At 43.3% G+C, this 17,059-nt stretch overlaps 1 protein-coding gene across 2 annotated transcripts; it reads right to left on the bottom strand.

Annotated features, from left to right (window-relative positions):
• Positions 1-2,035: 2,035 nt before the first annotated feature.
• Positions 2,036-13,684, bottom strand: LOC142760596 (uncharacterized). Of its 2 annotated transcripts, XR_012883323.1 has the most exons (4): positions 13,598-13,684; positions 13,278-13,419; positions 4,393-4,542; positions 2,036-2,245 (listed from the first exon to the last, which is right to left on the bottom strand). XR_012883323.1 is itself a non-coding variant. In XM_075863786.1 (3 exons), the coding sequence occupies exon 3, from the start codon at positions 3,766-3,768 to the stop codon at positions 2,668-2,670; it is 1,101 nt and encodes a 366-aa protein (XP_075719901.1). In that variant the 5' UTR covers positions 3,769-4,542; positions 13,278-13,419; positions 13,598-13,684; the 3' UTR covers positions 2,036-2,667. The 2 variants fall into 2 exon arrangements, 1 of the variants encoding a protein (XP_075719901.1); XM_075863786.1 differs by having other exon boundaries at positions 2,036-4,542.
• Positions 13,685-17,059: the final 3,375 nt, after the last annotated feature.

The following is a 17,059-nucleotide window of genomic DNA, read 5'->3' as shown; positions in this document are numbered from 1 at the left end:
CTCCTATACTACACCGCTCATATACTACACTGCTCCTATACTACACTGCTCCTATATTACCATACACCTATACTAAACCGCTCATATACTACACCGCTCCTATACTACACTGCTCCTATACTACACTGCTCCTATATTACCATACACCTATACTAAACCGCTCATATACTACACCGCTCCTATACTACACCACTCCTATACTACACCGCTCCTATCCTACAGCGCTCCTATCCTACACCGCTCCTATACTACACCGCTCCTATACTACATTGCTCCTATACTACACCGCTCCTATACTACACTGCTCCTATATTACCCTACACCTATACTAAACCGCTGATATACTACACCGCTCCTATACTACACCGCTCCTATACTACACCGCTCCTATACTACACCGCTCCTATACTACACCGCTCCTATACTACACCGCTGATATACTACACCGCAGATATACTACACTTTTCCTATACTAAACCGCTCCTATACTACACCACTCCTATCCTACATCGCTCATATACTACACCGCTCATATACTACACCGCTCATATACTACACCGCTCATATACTACACCGCTCATATACTACACCGCTGATATACTACACCGCTGATATACTACACTGCTCCTATACTACACCGCTCATATACTACACCGCCCCTATTCTACACCGCTCATATACTATTAGACGCGAAGTCTCACAGGACATAAGTATAAAGGTGGGAGATAAATCTCAACCACCCATGAACACAATTAGAGATAAAGACTCTAACAATATATAATAAACTAGAGAAAAAGAGTCCATATATATCCACATATGAAAAAATTACACATCTTTATTAGTAACATCAAATACATAAAATTACAAGAACAGAGAATCTAAAATTGGATCCTTGACTAAGTCACACGTACCTATATTGAACAGAGTATATTAAATTACATTAGAGTGTATAGATTTTATTAATATTCGAAATTACTCCTACACAGGGTACATCTACATAAATAAGATGCAAATACAGAAAGTACAACAGACCAGACTGAGTAATATTGAAAAGTACATAGACCCGCGTTTGCCTAAAGAGACTAGTGTCCTTAGGAAAATAACATAGTGTCCATATGAGTCCAGCAAATGCACTTACCCATGTTTTGAGGAGAATCGTGTGACCCAGAGTATGGAAGTGCGCCCCGACGCGCGTTTCGCTTATAGCTTTCTCAAGGGGTGCCGGTATTTTGATTGTGCCCAGTTTAAATAGTAGTCTTCACAGTCCTTTAATCGTTGTATGCCAATCTGTGACAGTGGTGACGCACAGGGATGACGCACAGGGATGCACTGCCGATGAACGTCACTATCCTACTGCGCATGCGCGAATCCCGGGACGCGTCACCAGGGAGACAGTGCAGGCGCAGAGCCAGAAAGACAGCCCACGGGCAGGAATCGGCGCCCCATCTAATTGTTATGTCCTGTCCCGACTATCCCAGCAGAACAGTGAGTGTATATATATATGAAAGGTAATTAATAAGAAAAAACCCAACTACAACTCTCTATATGGATCTATTATACATTCACAGTTACTCACTCTTATGGTCGGTCTGAAACAGTGCCATCTAGTGGATAAAGTTAAGAATAGAAAAAGAATGGCTAAATCTCAAGACAGTGCGTTGTGAGTAGGATTAAAATATAAATTTCATAAATTGTATTCAAATGTAATAAAAAAGTGTTATTATACATGGTCAGCAATACAAATAAATAATTAAATAAATACATATTGCAAATGCATATACATTGAATAATCTAACAGAATTTTTGTTGTGTACAGTGAATATTATAATGAAGTACAATCATAAATTTCATAAATTAAATGATAACCATAAAACTCAAATTACATTATATAAAAAACAAACAGTGAATAAGGCAATACAGAGTATGCAATAAAGAAAGTGTACGAGTGCATATTAAAGCACATATAAAAAATATATACATAATAAAAAGTGAAAAATAAAATAATGTAAAAAATAACAAAAAACAATGGTGTCAAGAATAAAAGACTCAATAATATAAGTACATATATGCATATAAATTATAATAAATTACATTAGTGATGACAAATATATAGTAATAATACTAAGGAGAGTAAAGATAGAGTAATCGCTTTTTCTATCCATGATTCATCCCGGACTTCACGTTGGTGGCATATATATAGGACAGAGATACCGGACTTTAATAGGTATTCAGATCTAGGCACAATCTAAAATAAGACAGAAAGCACTTTAATATCATATTAAAAAGTTAAAAGAATAAAAACCGGTAGAAATATCACAGGAAGGCTGCAAAGCTCAAGTTTTCATTTAAACCTATAGGCGTCATGGTGTTCAGAACTGAAATCCATCTGCATTCTTTTTGGGCCAACATAGTCTTCGCATCTCCACCTCTGACACCACAGTGTACCCGGTCAATCCCCCTAACCTTAAAGCTCTTAGGGTCTCCCCCGTGCCAGAGCTTAAAGTGTTTGGGGATGGTTTTGAGTGATGTTAGATCCTCAATTTCCCTTGCCGCTATTATGTCCCTAACGTGTTCTCTGATGCAAATTTTCAGTTGTCTGGTGGTCAGGCCAACGTAAACTTTAGGACAACCACATGTGGCATAGTAAACCACGTAGCTAGTATTACATCATATGTAGTCCAGAATTTTAAAAGTTCGTTCGCCACCTGTAGATGTGAACGTGGTCGATCTAACTACATTTACACAGGCCACACAGTCACCGCATGGGTAACAGCCCTGGATAGGGCCTCTGGTTGAGAAAAGGTGTATTTGTTTGGGCACATAGTGACTTTTGATGAGGATATCTTTAAGGTTTTTAGACCTCCTGGCCGTCATCTGGCGTTTTTTTGGCAGCGAGGTCGAAAAGGCGTGTTCAGTCTGCAGAACCGGCCAATGTTTCTTTAATATTGACTGCATTGTTTCCCATTGGTTATTAAAAGTTGAAATAAATCTAACCACGTTCTTGTCCTTAGTCCCAGTCTTAGCAGGGTGTAAAAGTGTCATCCTATCAATATTTTTAGCCCGTCTGTAGCCGTTCTTGATACATCTATTACTATACCCTCTTTCCTGGAATCGTGATTTTAAATCCCTAGCTTGCCTCTCAAAGCTGGCATCTGAAGAGCAAATCCGCCTCATCCTAAGGAACTGACCAACCGGGACAGCCTTAAAAGTGGAATGCACGTGTGCCGATGTGGCATGTAGTAAAGAGTTAGTAGATGTCTCCTTTCTGAACACATCCATCTGCAGCATCCCGTTGGTGTCTGCCTCGATGGATATGTCCAAAAAGTTGACTTTGTGTGCATCGGCCACGTACGTCAATTTGATATTGCGGTCATTGACATTCAGTTCCTGCATGAAACCGAGAAGCAATTCCTCCGTCCCCTGCAAGATGAATAGTATATCGTCAATATACCGCAACCAGCACTGCACATGGTCCACGGCGTGGGCCCCGCCACCATGCAAAACCTGCCTCTCCCAAGCTCCGAGAAACAGGTTAGCATATGACGGTGCGCACGCCGCCCCCATGGCAGTGCCCTGTTTCTGTAAGTAAAATACATCCCTAAACACAAAGAGATTGTGAGTCAGGATGTACTTTAGTAAATCCACAATCAAGTCACAAGTTTGGCTGTCCCAGTTGCTCATCCCCAGGAAGAGGCGGACAGCTTCAATTCCATCCTCGTGTCTGATGGAAGTGTAGAGGGACTCCACATCCGCCGTCACCAGGATCATGTTCGGTTCTAAAGTGATCCCGTCCAGATGGGTAAGTACGTCTGTGGTATACCTTACATATGAGGGTAGGCATTCGACCAATGGTTTCAAGTAATAGTCGATGAACTTACAGATCGGTTCACAAAGCCCTCCAATTCCCGACACAATCGGTCTTCCGGGCGGATTTGTCAGATTTTTGTGAACCTTCGGCAGCAAGTAGAAAGTCGGGATTTTGGGGTAGGTCACAATTAAACCTTCAAGGATTTTTTTTAGAGATTATTCCCTTTTCAAAGGTCAAGTTCAGGATCTGTCCCAATTCAGAGGAAAAGGCCCCTACTGGATTGTATGTCATCCTAGAGTATGTCTGTTTATCTCTAAGCTGCCTAAAGACCTCTTTTTCATACAATGTGACGGGCCAGATAACGATATTTCCCCCTTTATCTGCTGCCTTGTATACGACATCGTCATATGCCTGTAATTCCTTCAAGGCAGTCCGTTGGGAGATTGTTAGGTTGTCATAATGTCTATTGGTTGAAATGAGTTTAAAGTCATTTACTACCAATTTAGTGAAAATCTCCACTTGTGGACAGATCGCCAAAGGGGGAAACCTCGTTGAACGTGGTAGTATAGATCGTGGGAACGTACCTTGTTCTGGGCTCTGTTCAAGTAATAACTCCTCAAGGGCCAGTAATGCTTCACGCTGCACATCGCTATTTAGTCCCAGATCTCTTTCACCCCTGCTATATAGTTTTTTTAAAATCAGTTTGCGTGCGAATAGATGTAAATCTTTTAGTGCTGTGAAGAAGTCAAAGGGGTTACTTGGGGAGAAGGTTAGTCCCTTACTTAAAACGAAATGCTCATATACTAAACTGCTCATATACTATACAGCACCTATACTACACCGCTCCTATACTACACCGCTCATATACTACACCTCTCATATACTACACCGCTCCTATACTACACCGCTCCTATGCTACACCGCTCATATACTACACTGCTCCTATATTACCATACACCTATACTAAACCGCTGATATACTACACCGCTCATATACTACACCGCTCCTATACTACACCGCTCCTATATTACCATACACCTATACTAAACCGCTGATATACTACACCGCTCATATACTACACCGCTCCTATACTACACCGCTCCTATATTACCATACACCTATACTAAACCACTGATATACTACACCGCTGATATACTACACCGCTCCTATACTACACCGCTCCTATACTACAACGCTCCTATACTACACCGCTCCTATACTACAACGCTCCTATACTACACCGCTCATATACTACACCGCTCCTATACTACACCGCTCCTATACTACACCGCTCCTATACTACACGGCTCCTGTACTACACCGCTCATATACTACACCGCTCATATACTACACCGCTCATATACTTCACCGCTCATATAATACACCGCTGACATACTACACCGCTCATATACTACACCGCTAAAAACGACACCGCTCCTATACTACACCGCTCCTATACTACACCGCTCCTATACTACACCGCTCATATACTATAACGCTCATATACTACACCGCTCATATACTACACCGCTCCTATACTACACCGCTCCTATACTACACCGCTCCTATACTACACCGCTCCTATACTACACCGCTCCTATACTACACCGCTCATATACTACACCGCTCCTATACTACACTGCTACTATATTACCCTACACCTATTCTACACCGCTGATATACTACACCACTGATATACTACACCGCTCATATACTACACCGCTCCTATACTACACCGCTCATATACTACACTGCTCCTATATTACCATACACCTATACTAAACCGCTGATATACTACACCGCTCATATACTACACCGCTCCTATACTACACCGCTCCTATATTACCATACACCTATACTAAACCGCTGATATACTACACCGCTCATATACTACACCGCTCCTATACTACACCGCTCCTATATTACCATACACCTATACTAAACCACTGATATACTACACCGCTGATATACTACACCGCTCCTATACTACACCGCTCCTATACTACAACGCTCCTATACTACACCGCTCATATACTACACCGCTCCTATACTACACCGCTCCTATAATACACCGCTCCTATACTACACGGCTCCTGTACTACACCGCTCATATACTACACCGCTCATATACTACACCGCTCATATACTTCACCGCTCATATAATACACCGCTGACATACTACACCGCTCATATACTACACCGCTAAAAACGACACCGCTCCTATACTACACCGCTCCTATACTACACCGCTCCTATACTACACCGCTCCTATACTTCACCGCTCCTATACTTCACCGCTCATATACTACACCGCTCCTATACTACACCGCTCATATACTACACCGCTAAAAACTACACCGCTCCTATACTACACCGCTCCTATACTACACCGCTCCTATACTACACCGCTCCTATACTTCACCGCTCCTATACTTCACCGCTCATATACTACACTGCTCCTATACTACACCGCTAAAAACGACACCGTTCCTATACTACACCGCTCCTATACTACACCGCTCCTATACTACACCGCTCCTATACTTCACCGCTCCTATACTTTACCGCTCATATACTACACCGCTCCTATACTACACCGCTCATATAATACACCGCTAAAAACTACACCGCTCCTATACTACACCGCTCCTATACTACACCGCTCCTATACTACACCGCTCCTATACTACACCGCTCCTATACTACACCGCTCATATACTATAACGCTCATATACTACACCGCTCATATACTACACCGCTCCTATACTACACCGCTCCTATACTACACCGCTCCTATACTACACCGCTCCTATACTACACCGCTCCTATACTACACCGCTCATATACTACACCGCTCCTATACTACACTGCTACTATATTACCCTACACCTATTCTACACCGCTGATATACTACACCACTGATATACTACACCGCTCATATACTACACCGCTCATATACTACACCACACATATACTACACAGCTGATATACTACACCGCTCATATACTACACCGCTCATATACTACACCGCTCATATTCTACACCGCTCATATACTAAACGGCTCATATACTATACCGCACCTATACTACACCGCTCATATACTACACCGCTCATATACTATACCACACCTATACTACACCGCTCAAATACTAAACCGCACCTATACTACACCGTTTATATACTACACTGCTCCTATACTACACAGCACATATACTATACCGCAAGTATACTACACCGCTCCTATACTACACAGCACATATACTACAACGCTCCTATACTACACCGCTCCTATACTACACCGCTTTTATACTACACCGCTCCTATACTACAATGCTCCTATACTACACTGCTGATATACTTCTCCGCTCATATACTACACCGCTCATAAACTACACCGCTCCTATATTACACCGCTCATATACTACACGGCTGATATACTACACCGCTGATATACTACTCCGCTCATATACTACACCGCTCATAAACTACACCGCTGATATACTACACCGCTCCTATAATACATTGCTGATATACTACACCGTTCATATACTACACAGCTGATATACTACACCGTTCATATACTACACAGCTGATATACTACACCGTTAATATACTACACCGCTCATATACTACACCGCTCATATACTACACCGCTCATATACTACACCGTTCATATACGTCACCGTTAATATACTACACCGCTCATATACTACACCGCTCATATACTACACCGCTCATATACTACACCGCTCATATACTACACCGCTCATATACTACACCGCTCATATTCTACACCACCGATATATTACACCGCCGATATACTACACCGCTCCTATACTACACCGCTCATATACTACACCGCTCATATACTACACCGCTCATATACTACACCGCTCATATACTACACCGCTCATATACTACACCGCTCATATACTACACCGCTGATATACTACACCGCTCATATACTAGACCGCTCATAAACTACACCGCTGATATACTACACCGCTCCTATAATACATTGCTGATATACTACACCGTTCATATACTACACCGCTCATATACTTCACCGTTAATATACTACACCGCTCCAATACTACACCGCTCCTATATTACCCTGCACCCATACTACACCGCTCATATACTACACCGCTCATATACTACACCGCTCATATACTACACCGCTCATATACTACACCGCTCATATACTACACCGCTTATATACAACACCGCTCCAATACTACACCGCTCCTAAATTACCCTGCACCTATACTACACCGTTCATATACTACACCGCTCATATTCTACACCACTGATATACTACTCCGCTCATATATTACACCGCTCATATACTACACCGCTCATATAATACACCGCTGACATACTACACCGCTCCTATACTACACCGCTCATATACTACACCGCTCATATACTTCACCGTTAATATACTACACCGCTCATATACTACACCGCTCATATACTACACCGCTGACATACTACACCGCTCCTATAGTACACCGCTCATATACTTCACCGTTAATATACTACACCGCTCATATACTACACCGCTCATATACTACACCGCTAAAAACTACACCGCTCCTATACTACACCGCTCCTATACTACAACGCTCCTATACTACAACGCTCCTATACTACAACGCTCCTATACTACACCGCTCATATACTACACCGCTCCTATAATACACCGCTCCTATACTACACCGCTCATATACTACACCGCTCATATACTACACCGCTCATATACCACACCACTCATATACCACACTGCATCTATACTACACCGCTCATATACTACACCGCTCCTATACTACACCGCTCATATACTACACCGTTAATATACTACACCGCTCATATACTACACCGCTCATATACTACACCGCTCATATAGTACACTGCTCATATTTTACACCTCTCCTATACTGCACCGCTCCTATACTACACCGCTCCAATACTACACCGCTCCTATACTACACCGCTCATACTACACCGCTCATATACTACACAGCTGATATACTACACCGCTCATATACTACACCGCTCATATACTACACCGCTCATATACTACACCGCTCATATACTACACCGCTCATATACTACACCGCTCATATACTACACCGCTCCTATATTACCCTGCACCCATACTACACCGCTCATATTCTACACCACTGATATACTACTCCGCTCATATATTACACCGCTCATATACTACACCGCTCATATAATACACCGCTGACATACTACACCGCTCCTATAGTACACCGCTCATATACTACACCGCTAAAAACTACACCGCTCCTATACTACACCGCTCCTATACTACACCGCTCCTATACTACAACGCTCCTATACTACAACGCTCCTATACTACAACGCTCCTATACTACACTGCTCATATACTACACCGCTCATATACTACACCGCTCATATACTACACCGCTCATATACTACACCGCTCATATACTACACCGCTCATATACCACACCGCTCATATACCACACTGCATATATACTACACCGCTCCTATACTACACCGCTCCTATACTACAACGCTCCTATACTACAACGCTCCTATACTACAACGCTCCTATACTACACTGCTCATATACTACACCGCTCATATACTACACCGCTCATATACTACACCGCTCATATACTACACCGCTCATATACTACACTGCTCATATACCACACCGCTCATATACCACACTGCATATATACTACACCGCTCCTATACTACACTGCTACTATATTACCCTACACCTATTCTACACTGCTGATATACTACACCGCTCATATACTACACCGCTCATATACTACACCGTTAATATACTACACCGCTCATATACTACACCGCTCATATACTACACCGCTCATATAGTACACTGCTCATATTCTACACCACTGATATACTACACCGCTCCAATACTACACCGCTCCTATACTACACCGCTCATACTACACCGATCATATACTACACAGCTGATATACTACACCGCTCATATACTACACCGCTCATATACTACACCGCTCATATACTACACCGCTCATATACTACACTGCTCCTATTCTACACCGCTCCAATACTACACCGCTCCTATATTACCCTGCACCCGTACTACACCGCTCATATTCTACACCACTGATATACTACTCCGCTCATATACTACACCGCTCATATTCTACACCACTGATATACTACTCCGCTCATATACTACACCGCTCATATACTACACCGTTCATATACTACACCGCTGACATACTACACCACTGATATACTACTCCGCTCATATACTACACCGCTCATATACTACACCGTTCATATACTACTCCGCTCATATACTACACCGCTCATATACTACACCGCTCCTATACTACACCGCTCATATACTACACCGCTCATATACTACACCGCTCATATACTACACCGTTCATATAATACACCGCTGACATACTACACTGCTCCTATAGTACACCGCTTATATACACTACACCGCTAAAAACTACACCGCTCCTATACTACACCGCTCCTATACTACACCGCTCCTATACTACACCGCTCCTATACTACACCGCTCCTATACTACAATACTCATATACTACACCGCTCATATACTACACCGCTTCTATACTACACCGCTCCTATACTACACCGCTCATATACTATACCGCACCTATACTACACCGCTCATATACTACACCGCTCATATACTACACCGCTCATATACTACACCGCTCATATACTACACCGCTTCTATACTACACCGCTCCTATACTACACCGCTCATATACTATACCGCTCCTATACTACATCGCTCATATACTACACCGCTCATATACTACACCGCTCATATACTACACCGCTCATATACCACACTGCATCTATACTACACCGCTCATATACTACACTGCTACTATATTACCCTACACCTATTCTACACCGCTGATATACTACACCACTGATATACTACACCGCTCATATACTACACCGCTCATATACTACACCGCTCCTATACTACACCGCTCCAATACTACACCGCTCCTATATTACCCTGCACCCATACTACACCGCTCATATTCTACACCACTGATATACTACTCCGCTCATATACTACACCGCTCATATTCTACACCACTCATATTCTACACCACTGATATACTACTCCGCTCATATACTACACCGCTCATATACTACACCGCTCATATTCTACACCACTGATATACTACTCCGCTCATATACTACACCGCTCATATACTACACCGTTCATATACTACACCACTGACATACTACACCACTGATATACTACTCCGCTCATATACTACACCGCTCATATACTACACCACTCATATACTACACCGCTCATATACTACACCGCTCCTATACTACACCGCTTATATACTAAACGGCTCATATACTATACCGCACCTATACTACACCGCTCCTATACTACACCGCTCCTATACTACACCGCTCATATACTACACCGCTCATATACTACACCGCTCATATACTATACCACACCTATACTACACCGCTCAAATACTAAACCGCACCTATACTAACACTGCACCTATACTACACCGCTCATATACTATACCGCTCATATACTACACCGCTCATATACTACACCGCTCCAATACTACACCGCTCCAATACTACACCGCTCCTATATTACCCTGCACCCATACTACACCGCTCATATTCTACACCACTGATATACTACAGCGCTCATATACTACACCGCTCATATACTACACCGCTGACTTACTGCACCGCTCCTATAGTACACCGCTCATATACTACACCGCTAAAAACTACACCGCTCCTATACTACACCGCTTCTATACTACACCGCTCCTATACTACACCGCTCCTATACTACACCGTTCCTATACTACACCGCTCCTATACTACACCGCTCCTATACTACACCGCTCCTATACTACACCGCTCCTATACTACACCACTCCTATACTACACCGCTTCTATACTACACCGCTTCTATACTACACCGCTCCTATACTACACTGCTCCTATACTACACCGCTCATATACTACACCGCTCATATACTACACCGCTCCTATTCTACACCGCTTATATACTAAACGGCTCATATACTATACCGCAGCTATACTTTACCGCTCCTATACTACACCGCTCCTATATTACCCTACACCTATACTAAACCGCACATATACTTGACCGCTGATATACTACACCGCTCCTATACTATACCGCTCCTATACTACACGGCTCATATACTACATCACTCCTATACTACACCGCTCCTATACTACACTGCTCCTATATTACCCTACACCTATACTAAACCACAAAACTACACCGCTCCTATACTATACCGCTCCTATACTATACCGCACCTATACTAACACTGCACCTATACTACACCGCTCATATACTATACCGCTCATATACTACACCGCTCATATACTACACCGCTCATATACTACACCGCTCCTATACTACACCGCTGATATACTACACCGCTCCTATACTACACCGCTCCTATACTACACCGCTGATATACTACACCGCTCATATACTACACCGCTCATATACTATACCGCTCTTAAACTATATATAGAATTAGATCATATCGAATGCTAGAGCTCAGTACAAGTCGTACTGTGCCAACCAGTGAGCGATAACTATTATAATGCAAGGAAGGAGGGAGGAACAAAGGGAACTGGGAAAGGGACAAGGAAATGAGGAATAGTTTAAGGGAAACCACTGGTAAGTAGTCACTCGGATCAGCAATATATAAATACTACACCGCTCCTACCGACCTTGTTGTTGTTCTCTGTTATCAGCTATTATCACATGATCACGATATAATACTATTAAAGCGAATAAAGACATTAGCTTTTATAGTAAAGGTGTTTTTTATCTGGCAGTAGCATGTAGTGCACTTTACAAGATAATCCTAGATGGGAAGGTACATGGGAGTGGTTACCCATAGCAACCAATCAGATTACTGATGGCTAGGAGGAAAGCTGCATTGCTAGCTGCAGGGACTCCTCTTGCCCTACGGCAAGCTGATCAAATGTGTCATACTGCTGCTCGAGCTGCTGAAACTCCTCAGCAAACTCAGGCTTTCTCAGCAGCAGATCAGACATTTGGCTCTCAGAAGCGCAGAACCCATCCCAGAAAGCAAGCTGATAGAGCACGTCAAGTTCAGCGTGCTAATGAGCGGCTTTCATGCATGATGCTGTTTTCAATTTTGATCCAACCATAGTCTATGGCCAACTGGTAATAAAACTGTCAATGTTGTAAAATCTACAGGCTCTGTCACAGTCTTATGACTCCATTTCCTACCAGTTCAGCTGTTAGGTATTTAGGAAGTTAAAATTGAAATAAAGAGCGTGTAACTGCCGGGGTATATAGGGCTACTGTAACGTCTATGGCCCCGGCCCATCGTTCTGACTTACCCTCTGACGGCCGATATTCTGTCCTTATACACGTTAGCACGGTGTGTAATCTGATATGTAGCTAAACCCCCTGTCTTCTTAAGAAAAAGGCTGTGAAACTGTAATCTTTCTCTTTATTGCTGGTAGACAGGAAAGGGTGAAACTATAGGATGAAATAACAGCAGTATTCAGAATATATCAACTGTACAGTGCATAGGATACAAATAATCTGCTACACACACAATATAACATGAGGTAATAATACAAGCTGACAAAGTGCTATCTGATACAGCAAAACATACAGTGAACCACAGGATATAACATATAGATATTGATCTTACCGACTATGCTTAGAACAGGCTGTTGGCACTGAACTTGAGGTAGAAATGGAGAGTGGCCCCTCACACTGATGGGCATAATGGCTGCTACTCATACACAAACAGGAAATAATCCACAATGCCTCAGGAGCTTTCCCATAATACATAGAAAACGACAATCTAGGCATACACTAAACCACCAGGAGATGGTGCTATAACCATACAATATAATATAGATGGGGTACAAGAACAGGCAATTGCAATATCTGTACTGGTAATCATACACAAAAAAAAGAGGTATTATTATGTAAGTAACTGGACTAGCTGGCGAGGCCAGAATACTCCCCGTTTGACGTCAGCCGACATCACTATTGTGTTCGTTGGATGAAAACAGTACTTTTACTTCGACCTTACGTATATTTCCGTCATTACTCGGGAATGTCTTGGTAATAAGACCTAACGGCCACTCATTTCTTCGTGACTGGCAATCTTTCATTAGCACCACATCGCCAGGCTGGAGGTGAGGCTTGCTGATTTGCCACTTTCTCCTTGGTTGTAGAGTGGGAATGTATTGCTTTTTCCACTTGTCCCAGAAAGTGTTGGTGAGACTCTGTACTTGCCTACCATCGACTTCTGTAGAGGTCTTTAGCATTAAATTCTCCAGGTGGCGTGCAAATAGTGTCAGTCTTCTGAGTAAGCAGCGTGGCGGGGGTGAGAACTGTTGGGTCATCATGATCACTGGAAATCGGATTCAAGGGTCTGGCATTTATGATGGCTGATACTTCCGCCATAAAGGTGGTCAAGCTTTCGTGAGTCAGCTTTGTAGATCCTACTTGTAAGAAGATTGAGTAGAGGATTCTACGTGCGATGCCTATCATTCTCCCAAGCACCTCCCATGTGTGAAGAGTGTGGTGGGTTGAAGGTCCAAGTACATCCTTGTCCACTAAGGTATCTTCCTACGTTTTTAGCGTCCAAGTTAGAAGAGAGTTGTAGTTCCCTTGCTGCTCCAACAAAGTTTGTGCCTCGGTCAGAACGAATATGTTTGACAGGTCCTCTGATGGCAATGAAACGGCGGACAGCGTTTATGAAGCATGAAGTATCCATAGATTCGATTACTTCTATGTGGACAGCTCTGATGGACATACAAGTGAACATAACTGCCCAACGTTTCCCGTTCGCACGGCTTCCACTGGTTTGCCAGACAACCACAAACCAAGGACCGAACACATCTAGGCCGACATTGGAGAAGGGTGTATCTGTGCTAAGTCGATCATACGGGAGATTCGCCATCTTTGGGGTCTGTGACATACCACGAAATTTCCGACAAGTAACACATTTAAAGATGAATCTGCACACACATCTCTTTGCTCCAGCTATCCACAGTCCAGCTGATCGTAAGTCTCCTTCTGTGAACAGACGAGGCTGGTTCCTTGTTTGCTCATGGTGATGTTGCACAACCAGAGTAGTTTTATGATGCTGTCCGGGAACTATAAAGGGATGTTTCTCTACAAAATCTACCTTGGCTTCCATAATGCGTCCTCCTATTCTTAAAAGCCCATCTTCATCGATGACTGGGTCAAGTTTCCTCAGAACACTGTCTTTGGGTACGGGTCTCTGACTGATTACGCAGTCGATTTCCTTGACATAGTTTTCATGCTGTACAGCTCGGATGATTAAATTTTTTGACTGTTCCAGATCGAGAGCCATGTAAACATGTTTACAACGATGCCAGCCTTTACAGTCCCTTTTATTTGCTGACGAGGTTGCCTTGTATGACCGAGCCATGTGAGTCAAGCAGGTGATTGCACGGACAAGTGATCTCCAAGTAGAGAATCTGCTGAATCGATGAGATAGCAGGTGGCTGTCCACAGTCTCCGTATGCAACGCAGATACCAGAGGGCGTATCTCAACATCTGTATGTGGGTCCACTAGTTCAAACATGGCGGTTTCTGCTGTGCTGGGCATCGGTCTATACAAGAACGTAGGGCCTGTAAACCAGATTTTGTCTTTGAGACGGTTAGCGGCAATGGATCTGGTTGCTTGGTCTGCAGGGTTGAGATGCGTAGGTACGTAATGCCATTGTTCGGGAGAGGTAGATCTTCTAATCCTTAGCACTCTGTTGCTTACATAGACATAGAAACGTCTAGTTAAGTTACAGATGTATCCTAGTACTATCTTGCTGTCAGTGTAAAACTCGGCGTCTTTAATCTCCATGTTCATTTCCGTAGTGATGAGTTTGGCTAACGCCACTGCTAACACAGGGGTGCAAAGTTCTAGGCGTGGTATTGTGTGTTCAAGGAGTGGCGCTAATTTTGCTCTGCTCATGACGAACCCTACGTGGCATTGTCCGCTGGTATCTATCATCCTTAAGTAAGCTACAGCAGCAATTGCTTTGACTGAAGCGTCACAGAAAATACAAAGTCTTTGTGTCTCAACCGTGGCAGTTGGTACAGAAGCGTACCGGCATGCTATGTGAAAATCAGATAAGGCTGTGGGGGAATTTCTCCAAGCCGTCCACATGGCTCTTTCCTTCATGGGAAGAGGAGCATCCCAGTTCGACACTTCCCTGGTGAAGTCTCTCAACATAGCTTTACCTTCGATGGTTCAGGAGCCGCAAATCCCGGTGGGTCGTATAAACTGCTTATGGCCAACAGTACTCCTCTGCGAGTGAAGGGTTTTTCTTCTCTGCTGGCCTGGAAGGTGAACGTATCAGCTTTTAGGTCCCAGAGTAGGCCAAGGCACCAATGCATGGGAGGGGAGTCGATGCCTAGATCTAATCATTTAAGTCTTTTGAGTGGTCATGAGAAGGAAAGGCTTCCCTCAATTTCTGTCTGTTAGAAGCGATCTTGTGTAACCTCAGGTTAGATAGAGCGAGCATCTCCTGGGCGCTCTTCAGAAGACAGATTGTGGTTTCTTTTGTGGGCATTGATTTCAAACAGTCGTCCACATAGCCATCCTTTTCTACGAAGAGTCTGACATCCATTCCGTACTTCGTTTCGACCTCTTGAGCCGCACGCCTCAGCCCATAGATGGCGACTGCAGGGGAAGGACTATTACCGAAGATGTGTACCTTCATTCGATACTCTGTAACATCTTTAGAGGGATTGACATCCTGTCTGTGTTCTTTTTTGACGAGGAAGCAATGGAACATCTGTTGGATATAAGCCATAGCCATGAATGCAACAGAGTCTTTGCGAAAGCGTAGAGGTACTCCCAAGAGCTTGTTGTTTTGATCCGGGCCTGACATCAGGACGTCATTCAACGAGACACCTTCATACTTGGCACTTGAGTCAAATACTACTCTGATCTGACCTGGTTTCTTCGGGTGATACACTCCAAACAGGGACAGGTACCAGCACTCTTCAGAGTCTGGAAGTATAGGTGCTAACTCCGCATGTCCGTTCTGGAATATCTTTTCCATGAAGGTAAAGAAGTTGTTTCTCATCTCTGGTTTTCTTCGCAGGCTGTGTCTGAGAGAGACTAATC

This window comes from Rhinoderma darwinii, chromosome 4 (assembly GCF_050947455.1).
Source record: "Rhinoderma darwinii isolate aRhiDar2 chromosome 4, aRhiDar2.hap1, whole genome shotgun sequence".
Taxonomy (NCBI): Eukaryota; Metazoa; Chordata; class Amphibia; order Anura; family Rhinodermatidae; genus Rhinoderma; species Rhinoderma darwinii.
The sequence above is the reverse complement of the archived record's forward strand: the minus strand, read 5'-3'. Positions and strand labels throughout refer to the sequence as shown.